This window comes from Polistes canadensis, unplaced genomic scaffold (genome assembly GCF_001313835.1).
Source record: "Polistes canadensis isolate GaletaPanama2010 unplaced genomic scaffold, ASM131383v1 scaffold_197, whole genome shotgun sequence".
NCBI classification, from domain to species: domain Eukaryota; kingdom Metazoa; phylum Arthropoda; class Insecta; order Hymenoptera; family Vespidae; genus Polistes; species Polistes canadensis.
Window position 1 is genome coordinate 195785 of NW_014569744.1, and position 16637 is coordinate 212421.

At 30.7% G+C, this 16637-nt stretch overlaps 3 protein-coding genes across 7 annotated transcripts; 2 read left to right on the forward strand and 1 right to left on the reverse strand.

Moving 5' to 3' along the window:
• The first annotated feature begins 598 nt into the window (after positions 1 to 598).
• On the forward strand, positions 599 to 7328 carry LOC106789686 (protein BCL9 homolog). The gene is made up of 8 exons (XM_014754114.1): positions 599 to 1962; positions 2043 to 2281; positions 2394 to 2676; positions 2787 to 3145; positions 3212 to 3662; positions 3780 to 3987; positions 4102 to 4556; positions 4671 to 7328. The coding sequence occupies exons 1-8, from the start codon at positions 1677 to 1679 to the stop codon at positions 6029 to 6031; spliced, it is 3642 nt and encodes a 1213-aa protein (XP_014609600.1). The 5' UTR covers positions 599 to 1676; the 3' UTR covers positions 6032 to 7328.
• Positions 6977 to 10826, reverse strand: LOC106789685 (zinc finger Ran-binding domain-containing protein 2-like). Of its 5 annotated transcripts, XM_014754111.1 has the most exons (9): positions 10580 to 10826; positions 10160 to 10353; positions 9986 to 10038; positions 9717 to 9798; positions 9228 to 9561; positions 9006 to 9154; positions 8899 to 8940; positions 8602 to 8627; positions 6977 to 8312 (listed from the first exon to the last, which is right to left on the reverse strand). In XM_014754111.1, exons 2-9 carry the CDS (start codon positions 10231 to 10233, stop codon positions 8272 to 8274), a joined length of 801 nt encoding a protein of 266 aa, XP_014609597.1. In that variant the 5' UTR covers positions 10234 to 10353; positions 10580 to 10826; the 3' UTR covers positions 6977 to 8271. The 5 variants fall into 5 exon arrangements, 3 of the variants coding, with proteins under 3 accessions (XP_014609597.1, XP_014609598.1, XP_014609599.1); XR_001382016.1 differs by having other exon boundaries at positions 8516 to 8627; positions 10160 to 10825; XR_001382017.1 differs by having other exon boundaries at positions 8565 to 8627; positions 8890 to 8940; positions 10160 to 10824.
• A 474-nt stretch (positions 10827 to 11300) lies between these two features.
• On the forward strand, positions 11301 to 14346 carry LOC106789704 (anamorsin homolog). Its single transcript, XM_014754162.1, has 5 exons — positions 11301 to 11603; positions 11849 to 12174; positions 12385 to 12559; positions 12643 to 12755; positions 12841 to 14346. The coding sequence occupies exons 1-5, from the start codon at positions 11450 to 11452 to the stop codon at positions 12952 to 12954; spliced, it is 882 nt and encodes a 293-aa protein (XP_014609648.1). The 5' UTR covers positions 11301 to 11449; the 3' UTR covers positions 12955 to 14346.
• Positions 14347 to 16637: the final 2291 nt, after the last annotated feature.

Sequence of the window (16637 nt, forward strand, 5' to 3'; positions counted from 1 at the left end):
TACATTTATTTGAATAATTTATATATTTTTAAAAATATTTTCAAAAAGACCGCCTTGAAATAGCAACGTTAAAAAAATAATACGTGCGTCAGCGGTGCAACACTACCGCGATTGATACTCAAATGTTGGCAATACTACTGCAAGAAAATTCAGAAAAGAATAATTATGTTTAAAGTATTTTTTTAATAGTGTAAGTTTGTAACATAATAGTAATAATATATTATTCTATTAATAGTAAGGATATATAGTAATATTAATTAAAATAAAAATATAAGGGATAGTGAAAAATATCTGTTGAATATAAATCAGTATATTTATACATTTCTAATAGAAACGATTAACTTCTAAAATTTTGTCTATATAAAATGTATATTTACATTGTTAAAATTTTGTTTCAAAAGTTTAATTAATAATTAAACAATTTAAGATTGTTTCGATTAAAACCAAAACAATTAATTAAAAGTAGCTAGAAAAGAAAAAAATCTAAAGAAGGAAGTTTATTTATAAATAAAATTATATCTCAAAATTCCATCGTACGACGTAGCGAGTTATAAAAATAATATTGTTTATAAGGGTATACACAAGTTTCTAGAAATAATCTTCATATAAAAGTAGATAGAGAGAGTAGGTTAATACGAAATAGAAATCGGCATTAAGGATGTGGTAGGATAAAAGTGCGTAGGTGCTAACATCTGTAGTGCCGGCCCTGTTTCATGTATTCCAAATTTAATTTCACAGCTTTGGATCCCGTGTGAAATAAATGTAACGTTCCAATCGGGTAGATGATAAAAATTCAATCCTCGTTGCTACGTAGAATGTATGTAAGGTGTATAAAAGTTGGAAATAAGAGATTGTAGAAAAAAGTATAGTAAGCAGGTGAAAATATAACCAAAGAAAGACCAAAATAGTAAGCCGTGTGTAAGTGAGGGAGATCAAGTGTATAAGGAGAAGAAGTCAGGTACGGTTATGCACTTTTTCTGTCTTTCTTTATTCAACGAAGACGCAGAAGAAGTTCCTTGTCCGAAGTGCATTAAAAGGCTGTCTAACTTAAACGGGCAGTTGGCAGCCGTGCGTAAAAGAAATAAATAATCAAAGCGACCATGAAGTGACAAATAAAGTTGAACGAACAATGCTCGAAAATATCGCGAGAGAAATAGTTAACGGGGTGTATTAGACTTGTTCGTATGTTTTCAAAAGGTCTTCCGCGATGTAACGTGGTGTATCCTACTATGTAATAATTTAAGGTGCGTTATGTATTTCTTGTGGAATCGAGGCTGACATTTGGATATTTTCCTACTTTCAATATCTCGATGATATTGGTCCTTTACCTTAGCATACTCGTATCGGTTGTGTTCTTACAACATAAATCGAGTACTAAGTCGTCGAACCTTTATATAGGTTTCATTTCATTAAATGATTAGAAACGTTCGAATTTTTTATTCGTTTATATATAACTTATTATACCGGGAAGAAATAACTTCACGGCCATGCTTTCCTCAAGGATAATATTAAAATATACATATTATTAATCGAAGACTTTAGTTTAACTAGTGAATGTTTTTTCATTGATAACCTCCAATAACTCCGCGCTCTGCGGATCCTAGTGGCCATGCATTTGGTCCTTATATTATCTACCAACGTCTGACATTGTACTTATCATACGCAATACTTCAAACATGAAAACAGAGAAAAAGACAAGTGAGCCAAGTTGCGTACCTACAACTGTTGTCAAGGAGGAACCTGATACCGATTCTGTCAAGATCAAGGAAGAAGGCACTGGTGGTAATAACGAGGATGTTTCTGGTGAAGATACGACAGAGTGTCCAAGAGATCCTTGTTTGGATCCGACCAGTGGGGATGGAACAATGTCTGTAGAGAATCAAAGTAGTAATGGAAATCAACCGATTTTAAATTCTGTCAAGCAAGAAAACGATCACAATAATTCAGCTGATGATTTGCCAGGTATTATGTAATGTTCTGAATATGTTATTCTCTTATAGATATATACCTCTATACTTAACCAAATATTTTTACTTTAATAGATTGCAGTGGAAATGTTATTACCAATGATGGAATACAACCACTTGTTAGTAACGTTCTTGGAAAACAAATAGGCACTAGTACGAGTAGTGGAGAAGCTCAATATATGCAACAGCAAAGTCAAATCTTTGTCTTCTCTACGGCATTAGCTAACAAAAGTGCAGAAGCGGTGCTACAAGGACAATATTCATCTATTATCGCTTATCATTGTGCGCAACCAGGCACAAAAAAATATTTGGAGGTATAATAATCTTCTAATGTGTATATTTTATTGTTAATGTTCTATACATTTATTCATTGAATTTGTTATCTTATATGTATTTTGTAATGTATGGAATATATATTTTCCATAGAAGCATCCAAATAAAATGAATCAATTTCGACACAATCCAGCACAATGGTTAAATAATCTTGCTATAATGAAACAAAAAAGTCATCAAGGTAGTTCGACTACTACTTTTCCAACTGAACAACCTCCCGATCTACCAGCACTTGATCCAAATACTCCACAATTTTGGAATGAACCTAATATACGTAACTTAAATGGTGGCAATTCTCTCGGAAATTCAGAGCCATCATTAGATGATACAAATATAGATGTGCCTTGCCTAGTGCCGAATTCACCCAGTAATTCAGGTAATTTTAACATTTAAATATTATTGCTATATCAAACAAACGAGCACAAATATAAACTTTATACAGTGATATTATATTACATTATTTTATAATTAAATTTGGTATTTTAGCTAATCCTCAACCATCTAATAATGCAACAATGGGACACAGTCCAAGTTTGCTAAGTGGTACTACAAGCCCAGGTCCAGGGAGTTTACAGCCATCGTTACAGGGTGTTAAGGTGCCAGATGAGAATCTAACACCACAACAAAGGCAACACAGGGAGGTTCAATTGGCAACTATTAGAAAAATGCAAATGATGTTATTTCCTGAACATAAAGAAGATTCTTCAAATGCATTAGATGGTACTCAAGGAACACCGGTATCATCATGTCCTCAAACGAATGTCCCATCTGGTGTACCAAATCAATGTCCTCCCAGTATGGATTGGCATAAATTACAACAGCAATTTTTTGATAACAAAAATAAGGTAAATATTTGTATTATTTAAAATAATTCATTTTACATTAATACTTTAAATTTATTTCTATTATAGACAAGTGTTGGTAGTCCTGGCGCGGTTCCATTACGTGGTGCTAATATGATTGGAGTTCCACGCAGTCAAGGACCACCACCGCCATACCATCAAACAACACGATCTGCGAGTGTACCAATTGCAATTCAAAGCCCAAATCCGTCATCTCCTAACAATCCCACTAGTAATTTATCATTACCATCGCCTCGTGCGAGCTCAGCTTTGAATTCGCCAGCTGATTGTAACAGGCAATTTCAACTTGGTAATCAAAGAACTGGACATCTGCCAGGGCAAAGTCCGACCAGTCAAGATTCTCCAAATCCTACAGTTGGTTCGAATGCTGTCTCGAGTGCACGGTTAAATCATAGTAATCCGGGAACACCAGTTTCTCATTCTCATATTATTGCTCTAAGTCCTAATGCTCCTCAAAAGGATAATTCTCTTGATTTTCCCACAAGTCAGCCACCGAATGGTAAGTTATTTTTTATTTATAATCATAATTAAATTGTTCAAAATATATTTCAATTAATATTCATCCTTTTTTCTCCATAAATTAATAACTTTCTTCTTTTTTTTTTTTGCAATGTAGTGGATGGAATGTTTTGTCGAACATTGCAATCGTTAGCTCAACAAAAACAGCAGCATAGTGGAACAGTGAATGCGGCGGGTGTAAAAGAAGCAAATCTTATGCCTGTACCTAGTCCTCAACAAATTCAGTATTACAACACATTTGAGGGACAAGAATTAACAATACAAAAGCAAGCTAATACCAGTCTTAAAGAAGGCAATTTGTCTGGGTAAGTTTAGAATTATATTATATTGAATACGTTGTTTTTTTGTTTGCAAAATCTTAATTTTATTATGATTTAATTTTTATTCCTACTGTTAATAATAAATATTATTCGTTTTAGAAATAATGGTAATAATCCAGAAATATCAAATAGGATATTGTCTGGAAACATGGATAACAACAACCAATTTCCAGCACGAACAGAAGCTGCAAGTCCAGTTCAAATGGATAGTATGAATAGAGGTTTTACAGGCTCCTTACATAGTCCTCATACGCCGCATACACCGCATACTCCTGGAAGTGGTGCTCCCCATACTCCTGCTGATTCAACAAAACCAGGAAATAAATCGAGTGCTAGTGCTCAAAGTAGTCCTGCGCCGCATAATACTAGTGTATCAGATAGTATGGGACCACCACGAGCTGTTCAAGCATCACCCACGACAAAACCTGACACATCTCCTCCTTTATCTAAAGATAATCAACAACAACAACAATCTCAGCAGGCACAATCGCAACAACAGCAACAGCAGCAGCAGCAGCAACAACAACAGCAGCAGCAACAACAGCAGCAGCAACAACAACAACAACAACAACAGCAACAACAACAGCARCAACARCARCAACAACARCARCAACAGCAACAGCAGCAGCAGCARCAACAACAACAACAACAACAGCAACAAGTAAACTCTAACAATCCTGGAAACACAACAGTAGTGCCTTCGCTGGTGGGTGCTCCAGGAACTTCTTTCCCTTGTGCCAGATCATCTATAAATGTGAGTCAACCTTCTGACAATGTGCCTCTTAATCCCAACAATATCGCTAGCAGGCTGGGTAATTTAAGTGGAATGAGTACAAACCATTTTGATCCTATAACTTCGCTAGCACAAATGAGTCAACAGCTAACAAATACAGCCACGAGTAATTCGTTAGGTAACGAAGGTCCGATACATTCTGGTAATCCTGGAATGATGCCATTTGGCAATCCACATGGTATTCACATGATACAAATGAATAGTGAAATGAATGGAGGTTGTCACGTGGGTGGTCCAACCAGTGAACCGGGTGAAGTCAGTGGAATGTGTATGGGCTTAGCAGGACCACCTACAAGTTACAGTCCTACTACTACGCATACTGGAAGTCCAGGGGTGCCTAGTAAAATGGGACATCCTATGATGGGTCATGGAATGATGAGTAGCCATTCGGGAGGTCAAGGTGGCGGATATCCAGGTGGTGAACCTCACGCGCCATCGCCAAGATTGATGACGGGACATGTCACAGGACCGAATCCTTACAATGGAACAAATGTCCAAGTAAAACCTAATGCTCCAAATACTATACAATATCTACCGGCAAGGCCCAACGTGGGACACGCGCCTAGAGGACCACCTAGTTTGGACTTTCTTCAGAGATTTACTAATCCGCTATCTAATTTGGAATCTAAAATGCCCACACCTTCAGTAAATCTTCAGTACTTCCCAAATGGTTGTGTACCGAATAGTATGGGTCCACATAGTGGAATGCCATCCACCATGAGTGCTGGACTTCCTGGTATGGGAGGGTCTCCAAGAATGGATGGACAACCAATGAATACGTCAGTTGGTGTACATCCTTCTATGAGACCAGTTGGTAACATGCGGCCTCAACCTAACGTAATGCGTATGCAGTATATGGTTGGTGGGGGCGTTTTCCCAGGAAATTCAATGGATCCTGATAAAGTCTTCCCACCTGATATGGTATCACAGGTACCTAATCAATCAAATCCCGGTATGTATGTATCTGGTAGTAAAGGTAGTCCAATGGGATTGGGACCACCTCCCGATGCTACTCAACCACTACCTCCAAGTATGGGTGGCACTACGAGTAATTTTAAAAATAGTCCATTCGTGGGTAGTGGTCCAACTATGTCGGATCCTAATTATGCTCAACAGTTCCATAACTTCCAACAACAGCTTTATGCCACTGGAACAAGAGGTAGTGGGCCACCACACCCTAATTTACACCCACCACCTAATTCACATTCACATCAACAGTTCTTCATGCCTAAATAAATAACATGATTATTATAATGTCAGAGTAAGAGAAACTGTGATCATTTTTCCATGATCTTTGTATCTCTATTACTCATTAAATAAGGATAATCCTATCATTTATAACTCGACAAATCTTTGAAAGTCTGTTTTGCTAACGATTATAACAGCAAAAAAACGAAGAAAAACAAATATTATTATGATTTTAACGTCCATTAAATAATTATAAAAATTATAGTAACGATGTGTTAAAGAGAGTGCCTGCAGCTGGCATGTGGCGAGACTTCTCTCGTTCAATTGTTTTTATTTTCATTTTTTTTTTTTATATATGTATACTGTGTTATATGCATAATGTGTTACGCCCTCCAAAAAGGGACTTTATTTCTAAATCCATATAGCATCGTATATATTTTTAACAATTTTAGTCTCTTATATCTGTTATTTTCAATGGTATGAAGATATTTCCCGATCGTATTCTTTTTTTATTCCCTTCCCTATTATTAAGTACCGAAACACTTGTAAATTCTAAACGTTTCCGAATAGGAACACGCACAACATACACACAACACGCGCGCGAACACACACACATGCATACAACTCACACACAGTGCGTGGACTATGTTAACGCGACGATGTAAATACTGATGTAAAATCTGATTTTTCGTAATAATAATCGTTATATCAACGATTGGAATGTGCGATTTGTAGGTAAGAATAATTGATATAGCTTGAAAAAGAATAAGGAAAGAAATAAAAAGAAAAGGAAAAGAAAAGGGAAAGAAAAATTAAAAAGAAAAGACGAGAAGTGTCATTCTTTCTCTTTGACTATTCGTAGTATCGTTTGAAAGAGACAAATTGTTCTCGAATAAACTAAGGAACAAATTAAGCGAGCAAGAAGAAAAAAAATGAAGTACACCGGTGCCGGAATTCATCCTTCCTTTATCAGAGAAAATCTTAAGAAACACACACGTTACAAATTCAATTTCATAATTGTACATACATACGATATATACATACATACATATATACATAAATACATACATACATGCATAAATACCTAAAATACAAACATGTATATGTATATATATACATATATATACGCATATGTATACATATATAAACCTGTTGCAACATAATCCTTACAATATCGCCCGTCCCCCTTCACTCCCTCACCAATCCTCCTTGTGACCAACTCTGTGCATAATCATGACCCCATGTAGTTTATAATGATTATAAAAAAAGTAATTGACTAAGAACAATTATGTTGTTGACGAATGATTTTTATTATAAATGAAAAATAAAGATATTTACAAGAAGTCATTATGACATTGAATTTTGTCCGTTATTCATTTTTTCTTTTAGTTTTTTAAATAGTTTAAAAGCAAGCATGGAAGTTGTTATCAATGGTGTTGCTATATGCAACAGATATAGAAACAAATTCACGTTATATTTTTAATTATGTCGATTGCTTTCGACTTATTTAAATCTATCTTAAGTTCAGAGAAAACACCATATCTTTTTTTCAATCTGATGACGCGAACACATTTGAGAATTCATTATAAGGGAATGATTCATTTAATACTACACAGTATAGTTACTTATTCGGATATTTATGCATAGATATAGAAAAAAGGAAATAATAGACCGAAAAAATATCTTTCAAGCGGTGAAGAATAAAGTATTACAAAAGCAGGCTGAGCGCAATTTAAGCAGTGATATGTTGTTTACATTGACCTAGTGCATTTGTAATTAATAACACAATTGAAAATTCGAAGCCATTACAATTATTTTTTGTGCTTTGAAATATTTTTTTTGCAAAGCTTTGAAAAATTTTTCCATCAATTTTAATAAACTTTATAAATAACATCGTATCCCCTTATGTCATTTATCTAGGAAAATTGTATCTACGAGGATTCACCAAAATTATAGAATCTTGTTTTGACTAGCGAAGAAATTTTATCTACGCTTAATGATTTATAAACTTTTTGCAATAATTATGCAAAATGACAATATTGCGTAGATGAACAACCTGTTTTTTTTCTTTTTCCTTCGTATTATTATTATTATCGTTACTATTATTATTATTATTATTATCATAATCATCATCATTATCCTCATCATCATTCTTTCTATCAATTTGATCACAAATTTAAAGCTTAACATCGATCGATTTCCTTTTTGCAAGAAGTTTTATATTATCTTCCACTTTATTTAAAAAGTGCTCACTAAATCACTAAACTTGTCGCATTATATATATGTTCTTAGTTGCGTACTTGCTGTTGCTCCAAGTATTTTCTTCTGCCTGTAAAAGTAATATTTTAGTAAGTTTGGAAGATACTTTTTTTTACAAAAAATACTATACTAATATTATATTCTTCCTTATTTAATAATATAATTTATATTTATTTTATAGCCTATAAATTTCATCGTATTCATTCATTAAAAATTATTAGTTATTTAATTTCAAAAAGTACAAAAAGATAATAGCATTCAAAAGAAACTTATTTATTGCGGTTTTTAAAAACCAGTTTTATCCCTAAAACCCATGTCAAACCTGTCCTTCTGCACAACTTCTCAGTGGCTGGATGTACCTGAATCACGCCAATCATTTCCATTTCTGTAAGTATTACAATTCTTATAACATACATATATTAGTTTAGATAATTTAATATATATACTCAATAAAAATAATAAGTTTCTTTTTGATAATAAAATCATATTAGACAGAAATTACCAATGCAGTGCATTCCAATCATTATTAATGTTAATTGCGAGTTACGTTTCATTTGAGATACAATTATAGGTACGAGTGTTTAAAGAATGCAAGAAGTTGGTTATTTCAATCACAAAATAATGCAAAATAATTTTTATGGCATTACCCTCATTACCTTGACCGTTGTTCTTCCGAAGTAACTGTATTTCCATTTGTGCTGAAATATTAGATAGTTAAAGTATTAATTATATTAATAGCAAAGATTATGCATCATTTATTTACCTTTTTTTTACTGTTGCCAAGGTGTCCCATTCGCTAAGATCATATTTTGATAAATCTCCATCGTCATCATCATCTTCCTCTTCGTCTTCTTCTTCCTCCTCCTCTTCCTCTTCTTCTGCTTGTTCTTCTTCTTCTCCTTCTTCATTATCCTACAATAAAATCGTTTCATAAAGTAATCGTAAACAAAATCTATAATTATTGATGGACAAACAAATAAATTACATTTTCTTCAACTTGTTCTACTTCTTCCTCAGCTATCTCATCTTTTTCGTCTTCTTTGGCTTTACAATGAGAAGGGCTGTTGTATCTAGAATCCTTAGAATCATCGTCAGAACGATTTTCAATCTTTCTCTTTTTTTTACGTCTTCCAAATTCATCATAATCGTCGTCATCTTCTCTTCTTTCTTTATATTCAACTATACCCCGATCATTGTATCCTCCACCATATCCAGTACGTTCTTCTATTTCCCCAAATTTAGGAGCATTACACATATTGCATTGTTGTCGACGAGCCCAATTCACGTTACCACATTTACTACATTGCCAATCATCTGCGCTGTAACATAAAATTTACATAAATTTAATAGAAATGAAAAAGAAAGAGAAAGATAGATAGATTGATAGATAGGTAGAGATAGAGATTATATTTTAAATGAGAATTTAAAAATATAAACGAACTAAACTTTTTAATTTTTAATTGAAAGATTATACCTAAATAATCCTCTACTTTTTTCTGCAGCCGCTTTACCAATTTCTTGTCCCAGCTTTTTCTTCTTTGTACATTCGCCTCTGTCTGTATTAACAAACTTTGATTATTTATTTTTCATTATAAGAATCTAGAATTTACAGAATATACTTTTGTATTATAATGTATAGGTTTGGAACAGAGAATATTTTCTTTGCATTGAACAATCCAAAATATTATAGAATAAAAACAATACTTAACAAATGAACTAGAATTAATATAAAAATGTATATACCTTTTCCACAACGATTACAAGAGCTTCGTCTTGCGAAATTTACATTAGCACACCTGTGGTACAATAGCAATTGTATATATTACATTGACATTAATAATAGTACTTATAACATATAAAAAATTAAAAAATAAAATAATTTAATAAAGATGATATAGATTATTAGAAAATACGTACTGAGAATCTGGACAGACCCAATCACCGTCATTGATACTACGTTGATTATCTTCGTCAACTTTACTAACATCCATTTTTGTGTGTGTATGTGTGTATCAGAGAATCTTTTGTTCAGGTATTATATATATAATAATCTTGATTATTAGTATTATATACGATTTAAGCTAACTGTAGCACTTTTTTTTCTATTTTACCTGATAGAAACATTAACTATCACATTAGGTTTATTTTTGAAAGTCGAAACTTTAAGAGAATTATTTAATACGGAGGCGTAGATTGTAGTGATTAATGTATTCTAAAATATCTTAATTAATTATCAGATTATTATCTTCTAATACATTTCATTCGAAGTCATTTAAAATGTATATTGAGAGGTATTCATAAATATTATTACTATCTTAGAGATAGAGAGAGCAATACCTTTTATTACCACCATATCCGCGGTATAACGTACCGCGATACAAACGTGTATGCAAAGTAAACTCTTATTCCCAGGAATAAATCAGTATATACTACTAATCACTACAAAAACTCAGGGGAGCCAAACACTGATATTATTCAAGTTAAAAGTTCAATAAATTATTCCTTTATTTTTGTAAGGGCACTAGTATTCCTATTTTGAAAGAAAAAGAATAAGGAAAGAACTGAAAGGAGCATATGCATCGTATAATGTTAACGGAAGTGGAAGTTTTACTGCCATCTCGGTGTTTCCATATTTTATATATATACTATTATCTATTTCAAACATTTTAATTATAAAGATTTAAGATTTAATAAAAATTCAAATATTTATAATTCATTCTACGAACATATTTTAATATACAATCATTAAATACCCATAAAATACACGAACCAATCGTGGTTACTTATTAATCCAATCTTACAAAGATGTTAAACAAGTAATATGTTAAAATTAGAAATAAACGTAATAAAATCGTTTATATTGTGATTAATATTTATTATAATATACAAAAACATCTGTGAATAAATAATTAATATTAGTATTTTTTGTTAAAATCTATAATCTATATATAGTCTTTTAAATTTAGTGCTTCTATGGTGTTTCAAGATGGCGATTGTAGTTTTAATTTCGTCTACTAGTGGCGCGCGTTACTGTGTCACCTATTCTATCTGTAGTTTCGTTTCTACAATAATTTACATCATATTACGCATTATCTAGTTGTCTTCGGATCGTTTAAACTGTGCTGTATTTCTATACGGTTTTGTTACATTAATATTTATTAATTCATATTTTCTATTATATAAAAGGATAATTTATTTTCACCTAAAATGACTACCATTGTTAAAAGTGAGGATCAAGTTCTTATAGTGTTAGGCGATGAGGTTACTTTTGATGAAATATCGAATTTTGATAGCAAGATCAAAACCCTTGTTTGCAAGATCGATCAAATTTCAGTCATCACTTTAAGTGAAATAAAAAAAGGTACATATAATTCGTAATTTCGTTTTTAACATTAAATTTAAACACAGCTTTGAAGTATACAATGAACTAATAAATGATAAACAAATATTAGCATGCGCAGAAACGACCTTACTTTCCGCGATCCCCATAATATAATAATATTTACAAAATGAATCACACACGCTTAAATACGATATCTAATTTTAATTATAATTCTTATATTATAACATGTGTATTATATACAATGTACTTAAATTTTTGTGTAGCCAACTATAGCAGATCTTCCATCGATGTGATTATATTGGTCCTCAAAAAGCCGTTTTTATATGATAACGAAATTTTCGGTGTAGAATTGTTAAAATTATTGAAAGTTAATGGAAAATTAGTAATCTACGAGCCGCTTTTGCTAGAAAGTACATCAGAATGTGATACAGCTTTTAAGGATAGATTATTGAAATTGAAGCTCTCCGGTTTTATAATAAAAGATACAAAGCCTAAAAAATTAGATTTAGAAACAGCTGAGCTTCTGCCTAATTTATATGAAGATATTAATAATGTCTATGAGATAATCGCACAGAAATCATCTTTCGAGGTAATTATGTCATGTTTAGATGTAAGATATATATATTTAATAAGATTAGTTTAACACTTTTACTAAAACGGTTTCACATATTTCTGAGACTTCATTTCATTTGTGACAGTAATAAACATAAAACATAAGTTCTGAGATGTTATTGAAATTTATTTTCCGCAGTATGGTAGTTAATATGTTAATATAATATATATGAAATTTAATTATTAGATTGGATCTAGCATACCTTTAAATTTCAAAACGAAACAAACGAATATATGGAAATTAAACAATATCGAAGATAACTTAGAAGAAGATGATTTATTAGATGAGAATGACTTGATAGACGAGGATGAACTTTTAGATGAAGATGATATCATCAAACCAGATATTACCAGTTTAAAAGGTTGATATGACCAAAATATTCTACTTTTATTATTCCTGTATATCAATATTGGGTTTATATTTAAATATGTGTATCTTTGTTAGTGTGCGGTACAACAGGTAAACGAAAAGCATGCAAAGATTGTTCTTGTGGATTAGCGGAAGAGTTAAACGGTAAAGCGGAAGATCAAGGAATTCAGAAATCATCATGTGGAAATGTATGTAGTTTTTTATACATGAAAAATTTTACTTCTTTTTGACGAGTTTATCGAAATTATTTTCATTATTTATTTGTTATTGCAGTGTTATTTAGGTGATGCTTTTCGTTGCGCGAGCTGTCCTTACCTTGGTATGCCAGCTTTTAAACCTGGGGAAAAAGTAGTTTTACTTGAAAATCAACTAGTTGTTGATACATAAATAGAATTTATTAACACTGTACTGTTTATAGTGACGCTACGTTGGTGTCACGTGAAAACTATCGGGAAAACTACAATAAATAGATGAAAGAATCTTGATCATACTCGCGGATGACAAAGTATTAATAATCTTTTTATAATGACTATAATAAATGAATAATTTATTTATTCATTAAATATTTCAAATATTATTAGCGTGGTGGTTATGGTAGCTACAGTATACTTAAATATTAATTTACATTTAACCCCTTGCTTTATAATTTAAGTTTCGATGGTAAATGCCATAATTAACAGCAAGGTTGGTTACATGTAGAGCAATTTGAAGATTCGGTTAAGCATTTAAAGTTGTGAAGAATGCACACGTCTTATGGCAAAACTATGAGTCTGACTAGTGTTGTTTACATTTGACTCGATTTTCTTACCATAGGTCTCACATAATACTGTAGACAAACGGGTTAAATACAAATAAATACATATGTTAAATAAATTATATCAATTAATATAAATACAATGAAAAAATTATCTTTTATGAAAAAGAGAAATATAAAAATAAATGACTCTTTAAGAGATAGCATATTTTATTTCACTTCTTCTGTATACAATAGTAATTTACATAATAACCATTATACAAGTACTTTGAATATGCAAAATGTTTAATGTATAAGGCATATCATTTTGTTCATTTAGATAAACAGCCATTTTTATCACTCAATATATTTCCTTTTCGTATAATAACTTATGTTGATAAGAACTTATTAAATAACGCTTAAAATATATTTTTAAGTATTTCACGATTCAACATAAGTTTTATTTTCAAATGCGATGAAACAGAACGAAAATAAATTGTTCACCGCTTTTTTTTTTATTCATTTTAATTAGTTATCCTATCTACAGACGATATTGAATATAATACATAAACAAATTGCATATAATGTACTGACATGGTCTTTTATTTTTTTGTAATTTAAGGAACACATCCCTTTCACCATAAATCCACTATCCTGTCGCTGAGGATGAGTGTGCGGGAGAGGGATATTTTCCGCATACAATACACAATTGCACCTTACATTTGTCTATAAATGATTGTTATTTTTTTTTTTTGTATAATATAATGCACATTGTTGTAGCATAAAATTACACTATAAGCATAAGAGCAAAGATCATAGTAGGGTTTAATAAGTATAGTATCTCTATCGTATACAGGAACAGAAATAAAATCGTCATGTATTTTTTCATTTGTTTGTTTGTTTTGCTTCATGACGACAGGAACATTATTCCGTTTTATAGAGGACAACGTAAACGCTATTAAATCATAATTATGTATATTAAATTATTCATTGGTTTGCAGATAATAAAAAATGAAACATTGTCAATAAAACGAACGAAACCAAAAGATTTTGAACTATTTCATTTCATCTAAATTATGTTTTGTGTTTAGTTTAAACAAAATAATATATATTTGCGAACCAATGATCAAGCCGTGTTTAAGACCTTATAAGTATTATAATTATTATTATAAATAACTTTGGTGTATACAAGTTTCATACCCTAAATAGCTGTCCGAGTTACTTATTGATTCCCATTTTGATATTTACAGTAAAAAAATAAAAATAGTTGTATTTTGTCTATACATTATTTGTTTAATTAAAAATTTTTTTATTTAATTGATTATTCAGAGAGATAGAGTGATAGAGAGATATATATATAGAGAGAGAATGATACCTCTAACAATAATATAACAATATATTAAATATATAAAGATGAATAATTATATAAATTGTATCAACGATATGATTGACTATATACATCATATGTGATATATTAAAAAAGAAATGAGAAAAGATAACATGGAAATGAAATAGAATAAATTTTAGAATTACTCTTATGGAACACGGTGGGATAATTATTAATATATTTCTATTAATATAGGTATCAAACTCTGATAGATTAACTGAAACAAATGATTAGCTTCAGCTCTTTCTCTTTTTACACACAATATTTGAAAAAATATTTAAGTAATTGAAAAAAAGAAAAATAAAGGAAATTTAATCGACAGTATCAATCATTTTAAAAAAGGGAATCCATATATAGATGAAAATTCTTATCAATACCTACGTATCTATGTGTTTAACTATCATTCTTAATATTACAACATGTATGCATGTAAATACGTACATATGTATAAATATGTGTATACAGTTTTAGTTATTACTACGGATAATATGTGTATCAGTGTGTTGAACTACTTTTTTTGAACGCGAACAGCTTTTGGTTTGTTCCTATAACAACGATTACGTTGCGTATGATAGTTTTAATTAGAACAATCGGACAAAATTTCACTATGTTTTAAGGCCATTAGAGAAATGTTGATGGTAGCACAGCAGGAAGTTTCATTAATTTATATAATATATACACATAAAATATAGAATAATTAAAATCCATATATATATATATATATATATATATACATAGATTGATATTCTAAATTTTATAGTTTATATAGGTGTTGCGTTTTTCTGTGTATATTTCCTGTCAGATATATATATATATATATATATCTATATATATACATACGTATATTTCTATTATTTTTAATAAACAGATGAATATGTGTTTACACAGGTATGTATATAGGTATGCGTATATTGTACTCTGAGGAGGATTAGGGGAAGGATGCCCTTAGATAATTATTGATAATATTACGATGAAATAGAATATGGTATAGTAATCGAATACGATTTTTTCGAATATCCTAATTTATTCGAAAATGAATATCTAATTAAAATGAAATAGAAGAAAAATGAAAGAAATCCAAAATAAAAATAAAATATAATAATTTTCTTGCACGTAAACAAACGCGCGTGTATGAGTGCATATATTGTGTAATATACATGTACATCGATGTTTGATGTAGTAAGTAGCTCTTGACGGTGAAAATGAATAATTCATTTTTTTGTTTGATGATAAAAATGAAATTTTTGGAGACACATTTTTAAAATAATAGAAAATATTCTTATTTACGAGTGAGTACGCTTGTAATGGGAGCGTGAACGTGAACGTGAATGTGAGTTTGAGCGTAGTGTGTAAATGGTTTTCTCCTTTATGTTTTTTATACCAGAAATGATTGGTATAAAAGAAAAAAAACAAATCTGTCAAGCTAATAAAATTTGTTTGTTTGTTTTTCTTATAGGAATGTACTCAATGGTACTTTCAAACAATCAATCAAGTTTTCTTGGTATGTTTTTTGTAAGGCAGCTTTCTTTATATACGAGTATATTGCACAAGTATTACGTTAAGCGTAGCTTTTCTTGTAAATTTTACACACACATATATATGTATATATATATATGTATATATATATATGTATGTGTATTTATGTTAGCATAATGCACAAAATGTGGCAGCATTTGTTTGCTCGCTAACAACCCTAAATATTGCATGCACATAATTAATTAATTTTTAATCAAAATTATATTAAAAATCCGTATATACTTTGCTATTCTCAAATTTTCACCGAGTGCAAACAAGAAAATATATAACAAAATAATAGACAGTTTAACGAGGCAACAAATTGACTCAAAACAAACCTCTAGTTATATTTTTTTGTACGAATCAGATCAGGTCCGTTTAAATTTGTATCTATTTTTATTACTTTGTTGCTATTATATATAATATATATATATA

Excerpts from the sequence above, each read along its gene's own strand:
- LOC106789704 (XM_014754162.1), top strand. The coding sequence starts at position 11,450 with ATGACTACCATTGTTAAAAGTGAGGATCAAGTTCTTATAGTGTTAGGC. Across the intron at positions 12,175-12,384 it reads CACAGAAATCATCTTTCGAG|ATTGGATCTAGCATACCTTT; the intron begins GTAATTATGTCA and ends TTTAATTATTAG. Across the intron at positions 12,756-12,840 it reads AGAAATCATCATGTGGAAAT|TGTTATTTAGGTGATGCTTT; the intron begins GTATGTAGTTTT and ends TTGTTATTGCAG.
- LOC106789686 (XM_014754114.1), top strand. The coding sequence starts at position 1,677 with ATGAAAACAGAGAAAAAGACAAGTGAGCCAAGTTGCGTACCTACAACT. Across the intron at positions 1,963-2,042 it reads TTCAGCTGATGATTTGCCAG|ATTGCAGTGGAAATGTTATT; the intron begins GTATTATGTAAT and ends TTACTTTAATAG. Across the intron at positions 2,677-2,786 it reads GAATTCACCCAGTAATTCAG|CTAATCCTCAACCATCTAAT; the intron begins GTAATTTTAACA and ends TTGGTATTTTAG.
- LOC106789685 (XM_014754111.1), bottom strand. The coding sequence starts at position 10,233 with ATGGATGTTAGTAAAGTTGACGAAGATAATCAACGTAGTATCAATGAC. Across the intron at positions 9,799-9,985 it reads TTGTAATCGTTGTGGAAAAG|ACAGAGGCGAATGTACAAAG; the intron begins GTATATACATTT and ends TTGTTAATACAG. Across the intron at positions 9,562-9,716 it reads AAAAGTAGAGGATTATTTAG|CGCAGATGATTGGCAATGTA; the intron begins GTATAATCTTTC and ends TTTATGTTACAG.